This window comes from Lissotriton helveticus, chromosome 7 (genome assembly GCF_964261635.1).
Source record: "Lissotriton helveticus chromosome 7, aLisHel1.1, whole genome shotgun sequence".
Classification (NCBI taxonomy): Eukaryota; Metazoa; Chordata; class Amphibia; order Caudata; family Salamandridae; genus Lissotriton; species Lissotriton helveticus.
In genome coordinates, this window is record NC_136068.1 from 1756926804 (window position 1) to 1756947683 (window position 20880).

At 46.4% G+C, this 20880-nt stretch overlaps 1 protein-coding gene across 1 annotated transcript in view; it reads left to right on the top strand.

Annotated features, from left to right (window-relative positions):
- Window positions 1-20880, top strand: part of LOC144769681 (myeloid cell surface antigen CD33-like) — a 402964-nt gene that overhangs the window by 114653 nt on the left and 267431 nt on the right. The window contains exon 3 of the mRNA XM_078653873.1: window positions 12550-12843. Coding sequence (XP_078509999.1) covers window positions 12550-12843 — 294 coding nt within the window. The remainder of the gene's footprint in view (window positions 1-12549; window positions 12844-20880) is intronic.

Consider the following 20880-nt stretch of genomic DNA (forward strand, 5'->3'; position numbering starts at 1 on the left):
GTCAGGACCCGCATCCACCGAAGTGGACACTTCGTTTGTGGGTCTGTGTACCACCAACCCACGGACCAGAGTCAATTAGATTGACCCTGTCTAGATACTACCCCAGTAATGGTACTCACCGGGCAGTAAGAACGGAAGGCCTCAGACTGGACGGGACTGCTTCGACGCCGGACGGACGAACTTCGGACTTCTGTTACGGGTGGGCCTCCGGATACCTCGGACCTTGGACTCTCGGCTTGGGCTCTGGTCGGGACTCGCCGCGTTCCTCCACCGTCTCGTCTGGATGCTGGACCGCCTCCTCCGTCTCCTCCGTGGGCCTGAGGGATACTTGAAGCAGAAATATCTGCCGGTGCGCAGAAGAGTTCCGTCACGACTGCAGAGGGTCAGGGGGCCGGCGTGGCTTCACCGACGCGTGGGGAAAGGGCAAGTCCCTGTTCGGGCGCCATTATGTGGTATATAAATAAATAATACCTCTATTTTTGAATGTATAAATGAATAACAGATAGCTCAATAAATAAGAGTCAAGATTCGAGGTAGTAGGAGTTTTGCAGGTTTAATACAGCATAAGGACAGGAACAGGACGACCTGCACGGGAACAGGATGGCAGCGCTGCCGGGGGCAGAATCGGAATCGGCGTACTCACATTTAATAACAATACACGATCATATATACTAAAACAGTTGCATTACAATACATACGATAGGCGGAGCAGTGGGTGTGGTCAATAGCAGTCGCGAAAGATAAGGGTGAAAGTAGGTGTAACAGAGGCGTATACATAGACATGTGATGCAAACGTAACAGAATATGTCATGAATGGGGCGGAAACATGGAGGGGGCTACCTAAGGAGCCGGGACCTCTGACCTAATGGTGCGCGCAAGCTGGCAATGACGTGTTACTAGGAGAAGCTGGGGGCTTCGAACTCTGTGCTAGGAGCAGAGACTGAAGTCTGGAGAGTCAGGGCGACATGTACCTAAACAGTATCTAGTATCTGATGTTTAGAGAACATGTTGATAGAATCCAAAAGTTATCGGGGTAAAGGCGAACAGACTCTAAGACTGGAGCATGCATTATTCTACATGTAGTGCGTGATGAAGAATATTAAATGACCATTAAATGCAGTATTTCTCTAACATGGAGACGTAAAGGCTAGACAATGACGGAAACTATTGATGCAGTTCAGTAGCTTAGGAATGCAGAGAAGGAGGACTGAACTGATAACTGGAATCATAACATACTCTTGGCAGACTCAGAGGCAGAGCCAGGCTGAGCCGGGCACTGTGAGGCAGGAAGTAAGTGAAGGGTCGAGGATACAGGTGGGGGCTGTATCGCTCCTCAGCGAGGCTTCAGGAGACAGGAGCCGAATCTGGTGTCCGGGCCCTTTTGAGGCCTAGAAACGGGGACTTTACAATGGAATAACGTGCACACTGAGAAACGTGGCAACGTAGCTTTACATAGGCCTGATATTCGTAGTATTCACGAGAACTGGAAACTGGCATACTAGAGGTGGACACAACTGTAATTGCGTCTTTAATCGAACATGGGGAATACATATGCATATTAATCATGCATAGATAACATATGATGGATGACGCGTAGGGACACAGAACATGGCAAAATTTACTTTTCCACACCGTACCAAGAGAGAGCGCAAACGCCAGGGAAAACAAAGAAATAAACTAAAAGTAATCCAAACATCCGTCCCCCCGAAATTATTTCCTGTCTTTCTAACGGCACCCAAAAAGGGATGTCACAGATGTCTCATCGCCACTTCCAACCCCTAAAAACGTTAGCCACAGTCACCCAAAAGGGGTCTCACACTCAAGTTTTTGTCAAAATCCCTCTAATTGCGGTTATGATTCAATCATGGCATCTGTACAAACTGTGGCATCCGCCCAAATAGCGGGACCAGAATTACAGCCTGCCACTGAAAAACCAAGGCCCTCTCTCAACGAACCCACCATTCTGAGCTCAATAGACATGGCATCACAACCTCTTCCAGTTCTGCAACCCCCCGGAAAAATTCCACTTTGAAATAATCCCTTCAAAAACATTTCTTAATCACAAGCCAAATCCTTTATCAAATAGTCAGTACTTGAGGCTAGGGCCGTGTCATCACCCCCCATCCCAACGAGGTCTAGATACAGCCCTCTCAGTCGATAAAGCCACCCATTCAAATCTAAGCCCATGCCCAAATGGGATCAAAAGCGACTCAAAATACACCTCTATTCTATTAGCGCCCGAATATAAATCAAAGGGGAGGCACGACACCCTCAACAGGTCAAATATACTAAAACTAGTGAACGGCATTCCGGGTTTTGCAGCACTATCATCGGAGGACATAAACTTGATTGACTTCCATCCCCCAAGAGGCACACAACCATCCCGGGTATCCCTGGTGTCACTCAGATCGCCCTCCTGGGCAGGAGTGTTTTTGGACCATAAGGTTACCTTCTGGGACTGGGGCATCAGAATCTACCCCTATTCCACCCCAGGCTACCCCACAGTGTTACTGGATCAGCCAGGCACCGGAACAAAAGCTGAAAGCCCCCCAGCCGGACCCAAAGTCAGGCCCTACTCAATTAAAAAAATGCATTAGGAACCACAGAACCACAGTTAATCTTCCCAACCGGGGAACTTGGCCCCGACTAAACTCTAGGATGGGGATGGCTCCCGGCTGCCCTGTCCAGCGGAAAAACAGACTGACCACAGGAAGTTCTCCCAGCGGACCAAAACCAAAAAGCAGTGGTAAAAGCTAGCTCCCTAATATCCCGACCCGCAACCGCCATAAGCATTCAGGCAGACCCCACTCTTACATTGTGTTCATGGAACATCAGCGGCCTCCAGCAGAAGCTAACCAACCTAGAGACACACTCCTTCATATACGAGCACGCACTAATAGGCCTGCAAGAAACGTGGGCCACTCAAAGCTGTCCAGTCACTGGTTTTATTGAACTATGGAAACCAGGAATCAGAGACTGCCGTTACGGCCAACCAAAAGGGGGTCTTTCAATTTACGTCACAAACAACTTAAAAGGTCCGATTGAGCCACTAAACTTTGAGGAAGATTGGTTACTTGGCATTAAAATCAACTCATGGTCCAAGCAACACTCGCTACTATTCCTCAACGTTTACATTAATCCAAGCACACGCACAAAAAAGGGTCATCTGGCACGTCTAGCAGCAATTATGAGCGACCTTGCCGGGGACCTCCCCGATTCGGACTGCATTGTTTCAGGGGACCTGAACACCAACCTTTTCCAGGGCAACCCTGCTGAATATGATGGGCTTCCCCCATGTACACAACCGGAGGTGCCAGCACAAACTAAACCCCCAAACCAAGCCCACTGTGCCTTGGGAGAACTCTCCGTGCTCCAGTTTCACAGCGCCGGATACTTGGTAATGAACGATTGATCATCGGAAGACACCCTCCCAAAATGGACCTGGACAAATGGGCATAAGCAATCTTATCTGGACTAAACTATTTGCAATTCAGCCTTGCTCCATCATCTGGCCAGTTTTAGCATCCAACCACGACTGGAAAGCGATCATCGGCCACAGTTTATCACTCTTAACATAAAACCAGAGTACTATATATCAGCCCTAATCACATGTACAGGAATCCGCACTGAGAACCTGAAGCGCTTAAGAAGGAGTGAAGAAATAAGCCCCAACATTATGAAGGCAAGCCTGGCTCTCATCAAAGGCGGAATAGACCAGATGGCCTCCCCGATCGTTGCATGGACAATGCTCTGCTCACAACTGGTCACACTTTTTCAGGCTAAACAGCACCAGCACAATGCCACCTCCATCCGGCAGTTTTCTCTTTCAACTCATTCAAGGGCATTGAAGAAAACCAGGAACAACGCCTTGCAGGCGCTTACAAAATCCCCAGGAAACAACGAGCTCAGGCATGTGTACAAATTAGCGCAAAAATCATTCAGGATGGCTGCACAAAAAGACAAAAGATCACATCAAAATCAATTCTGGGCCAAATTATTATGGGAAAGCAAAAACCGCAATACAAGAAAATTCTGGGCCCTAATCAATCGCTTCAATTCAGGGCCACCAAATCATGGGTCGGCAAACATACAAGAATCAGACTGGGTTACTTTTCTGACCGACCACTTCAGGTCCCCGGAGAGCACAGCGCCAACAGGAAGGCACGCCCGCATAGAGGCAGAAGCCTCCCCAAATAACAGCGTGTGCAAGAACATAAATGTTGTGGACTCTAGTAACAAATATATCCAGATCACTCAAGAAATGGTTACCAAGGATGTGTCAAAAGCAAGATCTGATGGGGCCCTTTGGTCGGGGCACATAACCAACCTTTTCAACTTTGCACTAAGAACTTCTACCGTTTCGGATTCCAGGCGTGGCGCAATAATCCACCCAATCCACAAATCAGGCTCCCGTGCCACCCCAAGCAACTACAGATTAATTGCCCTCCTAGACATCGAAGCCAAGCATTATGCAGGACTTCTACTGAAGGAGCTGAGGGCATGGGCCGAGCTGCGCGAACTGATTCCAATGAACCAAACCGGCTTTATTGCCAACTCTGGGACCATGACTAACTTGTTTACATTGTCTATAATTATTGACAAATCGCTTTCATCTTCTAGGACAGTGTACTGTTGTTTTGTTAACTTTAAAGCTGCATTTGATCGGGTCCCAAGGGCAGCACTATGGGAAAAACTAAAAAAATGGGGGATCCCTGAAAAACTTCTGGAGGCGATAATCCAAATGTACTTACACACATGGGTTCAGGTGAAGTTGGGGTCTGGCACGCATCTGTCGCGGAAAATCATGACAACCAGAGGCGTCAAACAGGGATGCGTGCTGGCCCCCCTTCTTTTTAACCTGTTCATAGCAGACTTGTCGGTCGCACTTGACGAAATAAACAGTCACCCCCCCTAAGGTCGGAGGATTAGCAATAAGCAATCTTCTTTATGCCGACGATCTGGTCCTTTTCAGCCTTACACGGGTCGGGCTCCAAAGGCTTTTGGATAAGCTATACAGCTATACAATTAAGAACCAAATTGAGGTAAATTTAAAGAAAACCCAAGTAGTGGCATTTGGAAGGAAACGCAACGGTGGTAGTGGGTGGTCATTTAACAATAAAAGCCTAACAACAGGACGCACATACAAATACCTAGGGGTCCACTTTGACTCAAGGGGTAATTTCTCCAAAGAGCGCGAAGAGATCGCAGTAAAAACTACGATCTTACAGGTTACCTTATCTAAGCTCGCAAAAGAGCTGTCTGGCCCAACACTATCATTCCTACTGGAAATCCTGAGAGCAAAGATTGGGCCTACCCTAGCGTATGGCATAGAGATATTTAGGGGTAAACTAAACATAATCTTAAACCAGCACGTGACCAAAATCTATAAAAAGTCCTCCATCTGCCCAAATCTGCCTCCGCTGCCCAGATCAGGCTAGAACTGGGCCTATTAAATTACGAGGCCTCTAACACCGGCACGTTTTTAAATTTCTGTCACAAACTCAGAAAAGCAGACATAGGCACTTTAGAGGCTTTAGTTTGGTCAGAGATCAGCCAGAAAAACCCAGGAGGCTCGTACGGCCGCCTTTTCACAGATTCTATCGGTGAAATGTCGGCGGGCGCCCTATGAGCCCTCAATCCAAGCATGACTGCATTCAAAACCTGCATTAAAAAAAAACGCCAGAATGAGTTCTCTCATTATTGATAAAGTGCACTTCTGCAAACGCAGTCATGCATGGTCAGTCATGAACTCCTATGGGCGGTTATCCCCAGCCACCTACCTCTCCTGTACTTATTCACTGCATTTAAAACGCAGCTTTCTGGCCATCAGAATGGGGGTATGGCGATTTCTAAAAGATCTGCCCCTATGGCGGCGTACCACGGAAGATTTAACATGTAGAGGTTGCGGCATGACAGCCGAAACACTGGAGCACGTGGTTTGCTTATGTCCCGCCCTCACGCCCCAACGTCGACGCAACCTCAAAGCAGAATGGTGAAGGCTGGGTGTTCGGACATGCAGACAAGCAATAATTACATCCTTGAGCCCTGAAAATACAGCTCTAAACATTGCCTTCACAATCTACATTCGACACGCTCACCGCATCCTCACGCTAAAGGCAGGAGACCAGTAACCCCCGCTCTCCCCTGTCTAGCTGTCTAAACCTAAGCCTTATTTTAACCTTAAGTTTAAAAAAAACTGTTTATAACTAGTTGCATTTTTACCATATTGGTCGTCACAGTTTAGCGACCTATTTTATTGGACTGCGTTTTTGCACAACTAGTATCAATTTTGTGAATTGTTTGGTTTTTATGACCTGTCAGTCGTCAACCGTTAGCACATCAAACCCCTTTGTTTTAAAGCTAAGTGTTATGGTCGTCTAGAATACAAAGGTTTAATTTTCAACGTGCAACAGAAACTGAGTAACACTACTCGGACGACTTTTATTGATTAACTGTTGCAAAATATGTTTCGAAATTTCTTACAACAATGTGCTGACTTGTGGTTTTACTGTGAAATGCTTTTAAGGATATATTTTTTTTATCCAAATAAAGATTTTCTACTTCGATCTGTGTGGTGTCCATTTGTAGTGTTGTCACTAGGTTACTGCATGTCGTCACAAAAGCTTAACTTACAACGCCTCTGTAGTAAAGCCCTTCTGCTCGTGCCAAGCTACCAAGGGGGGTGAGCAGGGGTTATTTTAGGAGTGTAATCTCCTTATCGTGACTAGAGGAGAGGGTCCCTATTTGTCACAAGTACCTACCTGTGCCAACTAGAGACCCCCAAATCTAACAGAAACACATAACTTCCTGGTTTTGAATTGTCTGTTTACACAGCAAAAAACCTACAATGCAACCATCACAACGAAAACGGTCCTGTATAAATAAATCTGGCATTTTGGCATTGTTCTATCTGTTCTAGTAGTGCTGCTTCCTCATGGGCATTGAAGTAGGGGTGTGGGGGTGTGCATCACCCCCCCCCCCAAATAACCAAGCTAGAGTTCTGAAGGTGAATGAGCAATAAAGATTCTTTTATATTCTTGTTTTCGTGTCACAGAGGTCAAATGTCAGGCTATGTCTTTTGACAAATTGCTGTTTATTTGTTTGATGTTGAGATTGGTGTACAAATGTGTCAAAATATATCAGCAGTTTGGAAAGCAGAAATACAACCCTTTTTGTAATTCTGAAGTCTGATAGAAACATCGACTGTCCTAGGATCCAATGAATTCAAAGAAGTTTAATTGGTGATCCGCAAAAGAAACCCATGGACCTATTTCTGGTCTTTTGCAGTAGGTCAGCACTGCAGGCCTCACTGCTGCTCTGCCCTATAGTAAAATGAAAGGGCAGGAATGCGCTTTATCTTTATGATATGGTGCATTCCTGTCCTTATCCCCTGTGCAGGCGTACTATGGACTGCCATGCACCAACGCAGGCACCTTTGCACCATGATACCAAAAGCACAGAGAGGCAACACAAATGTTATCAAAGCATAAATGCACAATTTATGAATTATTCCCGGCTCTTCAATGGATTCAACCAATGATCCTTTTATGACTTCTGAAACAGCTGGTGAGACTAGAATACAGCCGATGCGTTTTGCCCCAAAACAGAGGGCTTCTTCAGGGCTGTAAGTACAACGTCCATGTAATCACATTTTCGATTTAATACCAACAAAATATAAATGTATATAAAAACTCTCCCAGTGTTACATAATCCCCAATAATTCAAATCACAGTACTCAGTCCCAAAGAGCACTTCCCTACGTGCACAGACAGATACCAAAGAAGAGCCCAAAACGAAAAAAAGGAGAAAAATAGACACAACACCCATTGTGTACTTGAGAAATGTAAAAAAGGAGAAAGAAGAAGAAAAGGAAAAAACGAAAGATAAACAGGTCTCAGATAGATCCCAAAAGGAACCACAATTCAAATGTTTCCAAATTTTTCAAACCATGATGATAAGGGCCAGGGGAAGAAACAAACTCTTTATAACAAGAACACTACTCAAAACCTGGTGCAAAGGTGCCTGATTTTGCGAGGCTGATTGATTTTGTGCAGGAAGGGACGCTTCCTGCACAAAATCAATACATTCAGGCACTTTCCTTTTTCTATGTGTGCTGCTGAATGCAGCACACATGGAAAAATAAAAGCACAACGAGAGTTGTTTCTCTTTGTTGCATCTCCCTAACGCCAACCCAGGATTTACGTTAGGTTCTGACACTTTCCCAGGTTTACAATGCTTCGTAATTGTAATTGTAATTGTAATTAGATTTCTAGAGTGCATGGCTGCCCGTGAGCGTCCCAGCGCTAATAGATGCATCAGATGGATTAGGCGAGTGCGGAGCAGATGGTTACGGGAACAGCCAGGTCTTTAGAAGCCTTCGGAAAGGCAGCAGATTGTGTTGGGCACGAAGGTCAAGCGGGAGGGCGTTCCACAATTTGGACGCTTGAAAGGAGAAGCGCCGGCCTCCAGAGCGAGCTTTCTTGATCCTGGGTATTTGAGTTAGATGAGCGTTCGAGGAACGGAGAATTCTGGACGTGGTATGCGGGACAACCAGGTCCTTAAGGATTGACGGGGCTTTCCCATGAAGGATTTTGTGGGTGAGGCACAGGGCCTTGAAATGCACCCTTTGCACCACGGGCAACCAATGTAATGGTCTAATCGCTGGTTTAGCTGAACAGCGGATCTTGGTGTCCGTAAGAATCCTAGCAGCAGCGTTTTGCACAACCTGTAGCCTGGCTGTGACTTTCTTTGGTGCGCCAAGATATAGGGCATTTCCGTAGTCCAATCTGGACAGGATAAGACCCTGTAAGAGAAGCTTTCTTGACTGAAAAGGGAGCAGGGGGAGGATCTTGCGGGTGGTGCGAAGTAGACCAAGGCAGGTTCCTGCCGTTTTTCTTGCCTGGGTGTTTAGGGTAAGGTTGTGATCGAGCCAAATCCCCAAGCTTTTGATTTCGGTTTTGGGGTTTGGGGGCGGGCCCATGCATGGGGGCCACAGAGACTCTGGGCGGAAATGGGACTGATTGCCCATCACCATTATCTCTGTTTTGTCGCCGTTGAGTTTTAAGTGGGATGAGTTCATCCAGCTGACTATGTCCCCCAGGCAGGAGTACAGATCGATGGTGGGATTATCCAGCCGGCTTAGGGAGACAACCAACTGGGTGTCATCCGCGCAGGTCAGGAGTTTAATACCATATGGGATGACAATCCTTTCCGGGGGCGACATATACACGTTGAAGAGCGTCGGGCTCAAAGATGAGCCCTGAGGCACTCCACAACGTATAGGGGTCTCCCTGGAAGTGTAGTCACCCTCCGCCACCTGGAAAGTTCGGTTGTGGAGGTAGGATTTTAGCCACGACAGGGATGGCCCTGAGATACCCAGATCTCTGAGCCGCTGAGCCAAGATGCTGTGGTTAACGGTGTTGAATGCCGCGCTGAGGTCCAGAAGGATCACTGCCACTGATCCTCCTGCGTCAATGATCTTCCTGGCCTCTTCGACAACCGCTACCATCGCTGTTTCCGTACCTTGGCCAGGGCGGAATCCTGTCTGTGATGACTTTAACAATTCGTTGTTTTCTAGGTAGTTAGATAATTGGTTGTTGATGAACTTTTCAGCCATCTTGCTAACACAAGGGAGGATGGAAATTGGCCTGAAATTGGCCAGATTACTGGGGTCGAGGTTGGGCTTTTTGATTAAGGCTTTGACTACTGCCTTCTTCCAGCTAGACGGAACCGATCCGCTTTCTATGGAGGAGTTTATCAGATTCACCATTGGTGCAAGAATTGTAGGAGCGACTTGTTTAAGGTGTCTGACTGGTGCTGGATCATGCGGTGACCCACTTTTGAGGGCTTGAAGGATGGGGCTGAGGGTTTCCTCACAGATGGGAGAGAACATATCAAGTTCTATGTTCGGGTTATGGGCCTGCCATGTGTGGATATGTGGGGGGTCCGCAGGAGGAAGAGGGGGGAGATGTTGGAGGATGTTTTGTATTTTTTGATCAAAAAACGTAGCTAACTCATTACAATGGTTATCCGAGAGATTATAGGAGCAGGAAGGTTCTGGGGTTTTTAAAAGTTTTTTCACAATTTGGAACGTTTCTCTGGACTTACTAATTTTTTCATTAAAGAAGGCTGTTTGAGCATTTTTGAGTGCTTTTTTGTAGATGAGGATGGCCCGTTTGTAGTCGCTTTTGCAGACGGGATCAAAGTCTTTCCTTCATACTCTTTCCGCTCTCTTGCAATTTTTCTTGAGAAGGCGCACCTCTTGTGTAAACCATGGGGAGGTGGCTTTTTTCCTAGGTTTTAGATACAGTTTTTTAGGAAGAACGGTGTCAAGGGAGTTTTCAATCCAGGACGTGAGCTGCGCATCCGCAGAGTGGGGGTTACTTTCAAACTGTGGCCTGGTATGCTCTAATGCATGTTTCCATCTATCGAGGTAGAGTTTGGCCCACGAGCGGGAGAGTCTACCCCGTGTTTGTATGGGAGGAGAGGTGGTATGGATCTGCCAGCTGAAAGGGATAAACAGGTGGTCGGTCCAGGGCACTGGGATCGGTGCTCCCACCATGAGGTCGGGAAAATTACAAAATATAGGGTCGAGCAAGTGTCCAAGATTGTGCGTGGGAAGATTATTTTGTAAGTGCAGTTGATGATCTGCAAGGTCTGGGATCAGGTCAGTGGCCGTGTCATCTTTACTATTATCAAAATGTACATTGAGGTCTCCTAAAATTAAGAAGTTGGGCCGGGTGCTAGCCAAGGCTAGGGAGCATTCCAATAGTGAATTATGGAACTGCCCCATGGCTCCTGGTGGCCAATAGATGAGAACTCCTGAAAGGGAGTTACAGGGGGAAATTTGGATAGTGAAGTGCGTGTTTTCACAGTCCGTCATAGGGCTGTCAAGAAATCTACATGAGAAGGATTCTTTAAAGATGACGGCTATTCCTCCTCCCCTACCCTTCGGGCGATTCAGATGTTGTATAAGGAAGCCTTGGGGCAGTGCCTGCACGATGTCAGCATCAGAGTCTGGTGCAAGCCATGTTTCTGTTAGAAACAGGATCTCTAGATGGTGCTCTTCAATGAGTAAGTGAATTTCGTGGGCGTATTTGGGCAGAGACCTGCAGTTTATCAGAGCCATTTTTATGATTGTCTGGGGGTTGTGCTTGTTTGTAGGGGGGGAAAGTTTGAATGGACAATGGGACGGTTAGTGAGATGAGCCTCGGCTCTAAGTGATTGAGAACATAGGTGTGAGAGAGGCTGATTGAGATGGTATAGGGATTCTCTGGAGTAAGAAAGCCTCGACTGCTCACTAGTGCCTGGCTCCTGGCTCGGTCTGGCGCAGACGGGCTTACCTCTGGCGCACCTTAGGTGCGCCAGCGACGCATCCGCTGCGCTTGTCCGCTGCGCTTCCGAGATAAACACATGATTTATAGTTGCGGATGACAAATGTAGGGGGGTGTGGCCTCATGAAGGGGGCGTGGCCTCAAAGAACGCCGAATGGCGGCAGCGCTCAACTCCTCGCACAGGCTGACCAGGTGAGACTAATGCCCAGAGTCAAAGTGCCAGTAGGGGGCGTGGGGTGAATAGTACCACAAGAATAAGTGACTCTCAAAGTTTTAAAATTTACACAAATCACAACTCCCGGCTTCCGCCTCAGGAGAACTTACATGCATCAACCGGCGCTTGTATTCAGTGCCTTATGTATGCTCGGTGGTGGGCGTGGCCTAAATAAGGGGTGTGGCCTCACGAAGGGGCGTGGCCTCAAAGAATGCTGGAATGGCGGCAGGGCTGAACTCCGCTGCACAGCCTGACCAGGAGAGACTAATGCCCAGAGTCAAAGTGCCAGGAGGGAGGGTGGGGAGAATAGTACCACAAGAATAAGTGACTCTCAAAGTTTTAAAATTTACACAAATAGTACCACAAGAATAAGTGACTCTTAAAGTTTTAAAATTTACACAAATCACAACTCCCGGCTTCCGCCTCAGGAGAACTTACATGCATCGTAAATGTGGGAATGTGTCAGGTTCCATCGGTGTTGCCTGGGAGCACCTAGAGCAACACCCACGGAATGCCCCATTCACGCATGAAGAGCACATTACGCCACCAGAGCGTCAAAAAAGGGAGTTTCTGGGGGGCGAAATTGCCTACAGGGCTTCATAAATGAGGCCTCCAATTTCCACATATTATCCTCTGTCCACTGTATTGTTTTATCAGTAAAACTGCATGTCTGTACAAATATAAATTCAGTGATGGCCTTTTCAATGGAAAATATGCTGTTTGTAATTGCCAGTGTTCTACAACACTTAGCTTCAATAATATGTTTGTGGCAGTGTGCTCAAAATGCACCACCCGCTATACACCACATCCTCACCCCACTCCTGCTGAATCGGTGTAGCTCCTTTGCTCCACTTGCTCTTTGTGTAATGCTTAGATTTGCAACAAACATTATGACAGGATCAGCTTCACTTAGAAAATTGTTACAGCACCACTGTGTCACTTAGACAGTGTCTTTTGTATAAAAAATAAAATATGTCATACATTTTGATTTCTGTCTCTTAGATCGTCAAGAAAAGCCTGAAATCTCTCTCCCACAACAAGTGATGGCAGGTGAACGGATAACTGTGCAGTGTACAGGGCCTGGGAGATGCTCAGACATGGCCCCAAAGATTACCTGGGGGCCAGGTGGGCAGTTTAAATTGAATGAATCAAATAACGATGATACGGATGGCAAACAAACATATAAATCTACTTTCATCTTCACTGCTTCGAAGGAGCATAACAACAAAAGTCTGTATTGTGAAGCATATTTTCCAGCTGTGAATATTTCAAACAACATCTCTCTGAATGTTGAATGTAAGTAAAACCTTTAGCCAGTTTCACAAATATTCTTTTCATGGATTGTTAGTTTGCTCTGTAAATGACTAGAATCCTAACTTCTTTCTTTTATATCACCTTGTTGCTTGGGTTCGATTTTCACTAAAAATAAGATGACAAGAAACGTTTGGAAAAACAGGAACAGTTTGTTTACTGAAACAGTTCAGCCAGGAGAACAGTTCCAGGCACAGGGTCTACGAACTGACTTGTTTCTCATTGAGTTTGAGGTTTCTTAATAAACAATATTACAACAGCAATAAAAGGATTCTGGCATATCACATATGGCGAGGAATGTCCTTTGCTGCTTCTAGGGTAATAAATTATTGGTCAGTGGTTACTACAGGTGGGTCTTCACCTGCGTGGACACAGTGTGGCCAGTGGTGAATGTGTCCAGATGTCCGGCATGGGGAATGTGAGATCACTGTGTGTGCTATGCAATGATCGGCTATGTGTTCCGAACTCATGTGGTATCTGACTTTATGTTGCTTTTAGGAGCGCGTACCCCCACCAGGCATGTGTGCATTATTAGGGCAGTCTCCCCTGACCTTTGTCAATGTTGCTGTGCCTATCTGAAGAATTGATCAAGTATTTCCTGCCTGAATGTTTGCCTACCAGCTATGCACTCTCCCACATGTGACCCATCAATCAGTAATCCCAGGCCTAGGTCGCAGTGCCTGCCTGACCATGTACTTGCATGCCAACGTAGATGTGGTGGTAAGAACGGGTGATTCTTTTAATAAAGATGATTGTTCATATTTGTCAACAAATGCATCGATATCCATATTAACATTGCCGCCTCTAGTTGGTTCTTCAACTACATTATCAAGCTCATGCTTTTGTACCATTGTTTTATTTGGCTCCTCTTGTTCTCTATGCTCATTTTTTACTATGACTACCATCCTAATTACTTGCATTTTACCTAGTTTGAGGACTGCGTTTTAACAGTAGGTTATCCCCAACTGTATAACTCCACAAAGCAATAGAACCACAATAATAACTGGCAACAGTAATCTACACAGACCATATATCTATCATCGGAACCAGAAGAACCTATTCGAGAACCACCCTTGGTTCTCTGTAGATTATGCAGTGCTTGGATTGTAAGTGTCAATGTTCCATTGTCCATTTGTTCCCTGGGGGCTGGCTTGAATTTATTCCTTGATCGAATTGAGGCCAAGCTCAGTGCTGTTCATCATCTTGAGCATTTCCACTAGGTAATCTGGAACCAGCGAGCCGTAGCTTTTGACTGCAGAGTGAAGAAGGGGATCAATCCCCCCTTGCCCCTAGCTGTGTAAGGTTCTGTACATTCAGGGGTATACCTTTCCCTTCTAGCTAAGTGTATCCACCCCACTCAATGTCCTAGATCTCTTGACATGGGTTAGCCATACTTTCATTCGACCCTCCTCCATGCACTCCATTACCCTTTTTATCCCTGAGCTGGATGGCCCTACGCAGGAATTTCATGTTGGGAGACTACTTGTTGTTAAAGAAGACCGCCCCAGATACTCCAAGTGCCAATGCTAGAGCGGACGTGTTTGTGCACTGAGTTGGGGGATTTGCTACCTCCAAGAATCTTTTCTCTGGGAAGTCTCAAGGCCAAACATTTTCTTCTCCTATGGTGCTATTTCTACTCATCCTGTCCAGCTCGGTTTAGCTATCATTGGGTTCAGTGAAGTGTTATAACGCTGTTGGGTTGGTGTTTGTATCAGGACAGGTTCACAAATACCCTATGTGGTTATAGTTTGTTCAGCTGGATCTTAGACCATGTCCTACATAAATAAAGGTGACTAAGGCACTTTACTTTTTCGGGGGCTACCTCTTGGGACAGGTAAAGCCTATCTGCACCGTGCTGCATGTGGGATCAGCTAACATACATAACATGACCTGGCTGATGCTTGGGAGCCGACTGAGGTCATGTGTTGGTACCAAGTGTTGTGCAAGATGGGGCTACGTAGTGCATGCAGGATTCTTGTATTGGTTTAGTGTAATTCTAGGTGATATACGAGAGGTCCTTACGCATGCACTGTAATTTCCAATTTGTTAATTAATTTTGATGCTACAGTTCCTCAATAGTAAGTAAATGTGGAATTAGAATTTTTAGACAGCGAGTACAGATGCACAGAAAAATACATCACTTTTGTTATGATATTGTAGTTTAAAATGTGAGTCCCTTTGGAGCCATCTGTGCTCCTCAGGAGGCTGTGTTTCTTCTGCCCAATTGGAAAATGTTCGCAAGATTTTCTTCAAAGGCATCGCTGTCATGGAAGGGTCCGATTTACGTTGGGATGGTGCACCCATGCAGATGTTAGGCAAACCCCTTGCCTTGGGTTTTCCCTCCTCCCATTGAAGCAAGTTTGAAAGTGTTGTTTTTCCTTCTGGGTTTTGAGGGCTGATGAAGAAAATGGTGTTAGTGCACTTGCTGTTTTGGTTGTTACCTGTTGTGAAAGAACGTTGTTGTTTGTTAATTCAGTTAGTCAAACATGCTCTGGTATTTATAGTTTCCAGAGGGCTATCACTGTTAACAACTTTGAGTGATTTGGAGAGTGAGAATTATTGCTATCTTTTGGACCAATCTTATTTTTTATAAGCCATTGATCCTCCCACCCCCTTAATACTTCTTGGGTGGTCGTTTGGGCACTTGACATTTCTGGTTTGGGTGACAGGCTGATGTTAGGTATGTTTGTGAGGTAGTTCTCATGAGGACAGGGAGTTATTGGGACTGTGATTTCTAGGAGGAGTACTATGAGTGAGACTCAGTATCGCTATAGGTGCATGGAAGTGTAGGAGGAGGGGACGTGTCATCACTTGGTGTCAGTGCCGGCCTTGGAGGGAGGTCCGTGGGGGGGGGGCAGGACAGTGGGGGGGCAGGGTGGGGGTTAGTAAACACTGGAATATGGATGAACAGAGGTAAGTAAACAATTAAATAAATAAAACGAATGCAGCACACTTTTTGTTGCGCGCGCTGCATCGCAAAATGTGATGCAGCGCACGCAACGAAATTTGTTTTATTTATTTAATTGTTCACTTACCTCCGTTCATCCATATTCCGGTGTTTACTACCCCCCATCTTGCCCCTCTCCCGTCCTGCCTCACCACCCCACGGAACTCCCTCCACGGGCCGTTACTGCTTGGTGTTGCTGGTGTCTGCTAGGTACCCGGTGAATATTTTTGTAATGCCTGTGTAGCCCTCTATTACTGGCACATGTGCATAACGTGACCCTCCCTCATGACCTCAGATACCTACTTTTGCCGTTCACAACCACGCATTGGAACTAGTATCTTCCTTCTGGGCTGGTTTGGGTATGTTCCTTGAGTCGTACCATTCATTGTTTTCCCCTTCCCCACAGGGAGAGGGTGCAAATCTGCTCTGTTCTTCACCCCTCCCCTATACTGCCCCCATGGGGCCGGCTGCTAGGGCAGACTTTTTCTTGGATAGTACTTGCAGATTTAGAACAACGTGAGCAGACTATCCTTGGTCTGGAGGTAAGTGCCTGCGTTCGTTTGGAGCCGAAGTGGAAGTTTGGAATCCTCCCTCCCGGGCACCACCCTCTTGCTCGGACCATACCTGCGTCTATCAGTTTTGCTGGGGTGCCCATTGTCCTTAGCTTGTGGTTGGGGTCTCAACGGTCCTGGTGTATCTCTTTTTCGATTTTGGAGGACTGTGGAATGGTGACCGAACATTTATACACCAAGAGAAAAAAAATGGAACAATTCACACAAAAAAATAGAAGACTAGCTAAGCTAGTATTTGCTTTCGAACACTAAAAACAGACTTACACCAGCCGCGGTTCATTCTGGTAAGATCGGTGAGGCTGGGTGGGGAGGATTTCGTATTACGACAAAGAGGCAAGATTAATTATTTATTTATTTTCCATCATCATTGTCTCCACCCGACCCCACCAGTCCCCACAGGCCCCACCGCCTCATCACTCTTACCTGCACAAGCCACAGCTGGCTTACACTGATTGTACTTGACCCGTACGGGAAAATGCTGGAACTTGACAGAAAAAATTGAAAATGGAAGGGGACTACCTCAGTCACTCCGGACTCCTGGTCACCCTGGTGAATATCCAAAATGGAGGATTTTAACTCGGCAGCTTGCTGAGGCCTCACAGCATATTGCCTCTTTGTCTGTGTGCTGTGCAGTTGTATGGTTTTACCATCCCAAGTGCAAAGGATACCTGGTTCCTGCCACCAAGGATAGCTACATTTTAGAACTTAAAAGGAGACCCCTATTGCTCTGTGGGCCTTTTGAGCTTTAGAGGAGCTGTTGGGTTTACACAGCAAGAAGGAGTTGTTGTGAGTGGGCATGATGCTTGGGAATGGGGACATTTTGGCCTGGTAATTGGAATGCATCCCATTCAAATGTGGGCTGCGGGACCTGGGTGATAGTCTTTTAAAACAGTGATCTATCACGCTCCCCTCATCAGACTGCCTGGCCCCTGGAGTGTGGCTGGTGAACCAAGCATTAGGGGATTAGCAGCAGAGTGGGGCCTAGTTCTTGTGGGTGCTTTAGGAAACCACATTAATTATTTGCTTCTATGGAATCATCGTTAATGCCCAACTTAATGTGGAGAAAAGTAACAGGAGTAGACCCATTAACCCAGGTGAGACAGGGCAAAAGTTTATAACAAAACAACAATGTCTCAACTGGACATCATTTAACAAGGGCAATTGAAGATAATGGTGTGTATCAAAAGGGACGGGAGTAAGACAAAGAAAGGAGACCACAAATGATAAAGTGAGACAATTATTATTTGTAGGTAGTTATAACAGCCCTACAGTACAATGTAAATGTATAGTGACCATACCACTAGCGTGCAGGTGATGAGTGACGGCGCAGTGATACAAGAGTGAGAAGAAAACAGCGTGAACGGCGTGCAAATTGGGAACAACTAACAAAGTGGTCAAGGATATAATAAAGTTATATACAATCGTTGTTTTGAGTTTTTGGGTAAATGAATTGACCACAAGAGCGCCAAAGTTCTGTGCTGGGTCGTCGACGGCGGTTCGACCTGATTAATTCCAGGTCATCATCAGAACAATGGTCACTGGTTAAGACAAGAGTGCTGTGGGGAGGGGAAAAGAGAAAAAAGAGTAGGGTAAGCGGATAAGTGCCCGTGGTGGGCAGAGACGGTGCAGAGAGGTCCAGGAAAAGGACAATTACCTGGAATTGGTAAGAAATACAGCAAAGAGGGCGGCCTAGGGTCCAGACGAGAGAGGGCACAATTAATGGGTTATTCAGTCTGGGCGAAGCGTAATTTGCAAAAAAAGGCTGTGGAGAGGGAAAAAACGCTGAGTCAGAGGAGCCCTGCAAGGATGTTACGCATGGTAGCCTACAGTGGATGCGGGGAGGGGCAGGGAACCAATTACCTGTAATTGCGGCTTGATGAGCACAGAGGCTGTGAATTTATCGTAGCGGGTCCGGAGATCCCCGGGGTCTTAGTCAAGGTTGGAAAATCATGGGTGGGAAAAAGGAAGCGGTGTCAGGTAATGGAGATTCAGGCGATATCTGAAAGTATGCGAGGAATGCTTGCATCTGAACATACCTCATACTGGAAGTTCCAAGTCACTGGAATGGCGTCCGTGAATAAGGGACAGCAGGGAAGATTCTGATGGAGGACGAAATACTCGGACTCGCGTCTCACAGCGGGATGAGTGAAGCTTCCAGGTCAGGGGATCTGTCAGAACAGAGCGCTCTTAAGGAAGCCAGAAGAGTAAGCCGGTCGGAGCAGGAATGTGAGAAAAAAGCTAGACTGGGCTGATAGGTAGCCTTGTCCGGGGTCCACCAGGGGACCAGAGAGTGCGTGATGAGGAAGGGAAGTGTAGTGCGCAGAGGGCAGGTTCGAGGCTGTGCTGTGGCAGAATGTGTGTCTGTGAAAGCACTCAATTGGGCTCTGCCAGTGGCCCCTCGGGCCGGAAAACAGCAACGTTTCCTTCCAAGGGTGCTCGAGACCTCGACTGGTCTCCTGCTGCCTAGGCAAAAGACTGTGTGGCTCAGGAAAGAGACACACTGGTGCTGCATACACTCACATCCCTGCCGGGCTTCCGCAGGAGTAGCTGCTTCCCTAGGCCGAGCGCGGCCACATGGCCTCGTCATATGGAGTGTATTTACCTTTATACTCTTTTAAGTTAGCATGAGCTTGTTAGAAGCTAAACGCCATTTTATTATTTCTTTTGCTTTGCACACGGCACATGATATTATAGATGTTTAGAGTTTAGCAGAATATTTTGCTTCACACGAGAATAATATGTTTTTCATGCAGTATCAGTCTAGCTTGGTAAGCTATGTCTGCACAGTGAGTGCTGCGGCCCTCAAAGTTACTTCAACACAGTAGTTGTTTTTTGGTCTGATCAGCGCATGTTCTAGACATAACACATATGCAGCTGTGGGTGACTCGAGTTTTCAGCGCGTTTAATATGGCACTGCGTAGAGCATGTGGCAGCAGTCTGACGAACCTTTGCCTGCAGAGAGCTGGTGTAGAATATGATGTGATCTCATTCTACTAGAACCAAAGGTATGGGGCTGCCCTTGTAATCCCAAGAGACCTTCTATAGATATAATACAATATACTAGCAAGGGAGGGTAAGAAGTAGGTGCCTTTAGCCTTCTGACCATTAGCATTTAACATGCTTTCTCCTTTTGTATTCTGTGGAATTGTAACTATGCTGATAACCTTGTTTCTGATAATATGTTTGCTTGTATTATCTAAGATACTGTACCTGAGAGCACAGCATTAGAAATAAATGTTTCCAAATAGCACGTGTCCTCATTCACTCTCTGTTTTGGGCTGATTAGTGAGTTTAACAAAAGAGTGTTCATGTGTTCCACGTTTCCTGATGTGTACTAAGTCCATGTTCTGGGTTGTCTAAATATTGGGGATTTGTAAGACCCAATAAGACACTGGTTGCTAGTCTGGTAGGGGATTTTGGATACTAAGGTGAGTTTTGGCACACCCTAATTCACTGAGGTTCCAAGTCTTTGCGCACAGTTCTGCGTCGAAGTGGAATCCCTGCGACATGGCGCCCTAACGATGGTCGTCTTATTGCATGACACTTGAGTAGTACTTCTGTCAGTCCTTAACCCCTTCACTATTGTTTCCGGATAACAGTGGTATCGGTTAAACCTACCTTTAGTTAAATAGGTCTTTCAAGCTTGAATCTTTTCAAACGGTTTTTCCTGTTGAATTACACCCAGTTGTGCTACATAGTTTTTATTGTACCTCTTTCTTCCTGTGTCGCTATGGCCATCGATACTCCGCAACATAGTCGTATTGGGGTTCGCAATCATTTGCAAACATTTGGCATCGGTCAGGAAGGCATGACAGTGATTTTGGTGGTTGGCGCGGATGCGGCTTACCCTTACGAAATTTTCTATTCGTGGGTGACCTTTCCGGCGGCTAATGCAAATACTGCTGTGTTTGACACCTATACTCATACTGTCATGCCTCAGGATTATATTCCCTATAGGGCACAGTAAGTTCCTATTAACGCTTGGCAGCACCGAGTTTGGTTTACTGGCGCCCTCCCCCACTCCTTGTTAGGATCCAGGTTAGGTCCATTGTCCATTCCGGGCGCGATTTGGCCTGTTTTAGCCAGATTTACGCCGCATCCTCGGCGTGATCAGGTTTCTGTAGCTGATTTGCGAATTTTGCATGGTGTCGCGATTGGTGTAATTCGTGCTTTGGTGCAATACATATACCGCAATCTCGCGGGCGGGGCCCCGGGGGCTGAGGCGCATCCAGCCGGACCGAGTAGTATGAAGCTCAATCCTGTTATGGTCAACGCTGTGATGGGCAGACGCCCCCAGGATAGGGCGAGTTCCCATTCTGGCTTGCCGAGAAGTTTCAACAACACAAAACATCTCTGAGCTCCTTCTTTAAATAACCTCGAAGTAGTAGCTCCCAGTGTTGACTAGGTTTTCAACATTGGTAAGGAGGACCCATATGATGAAGCATGTCACCTTCGGGTGAGTGAGGGTTCTTATCCTTAAGGGATGTCTCCCCCATAACTTTG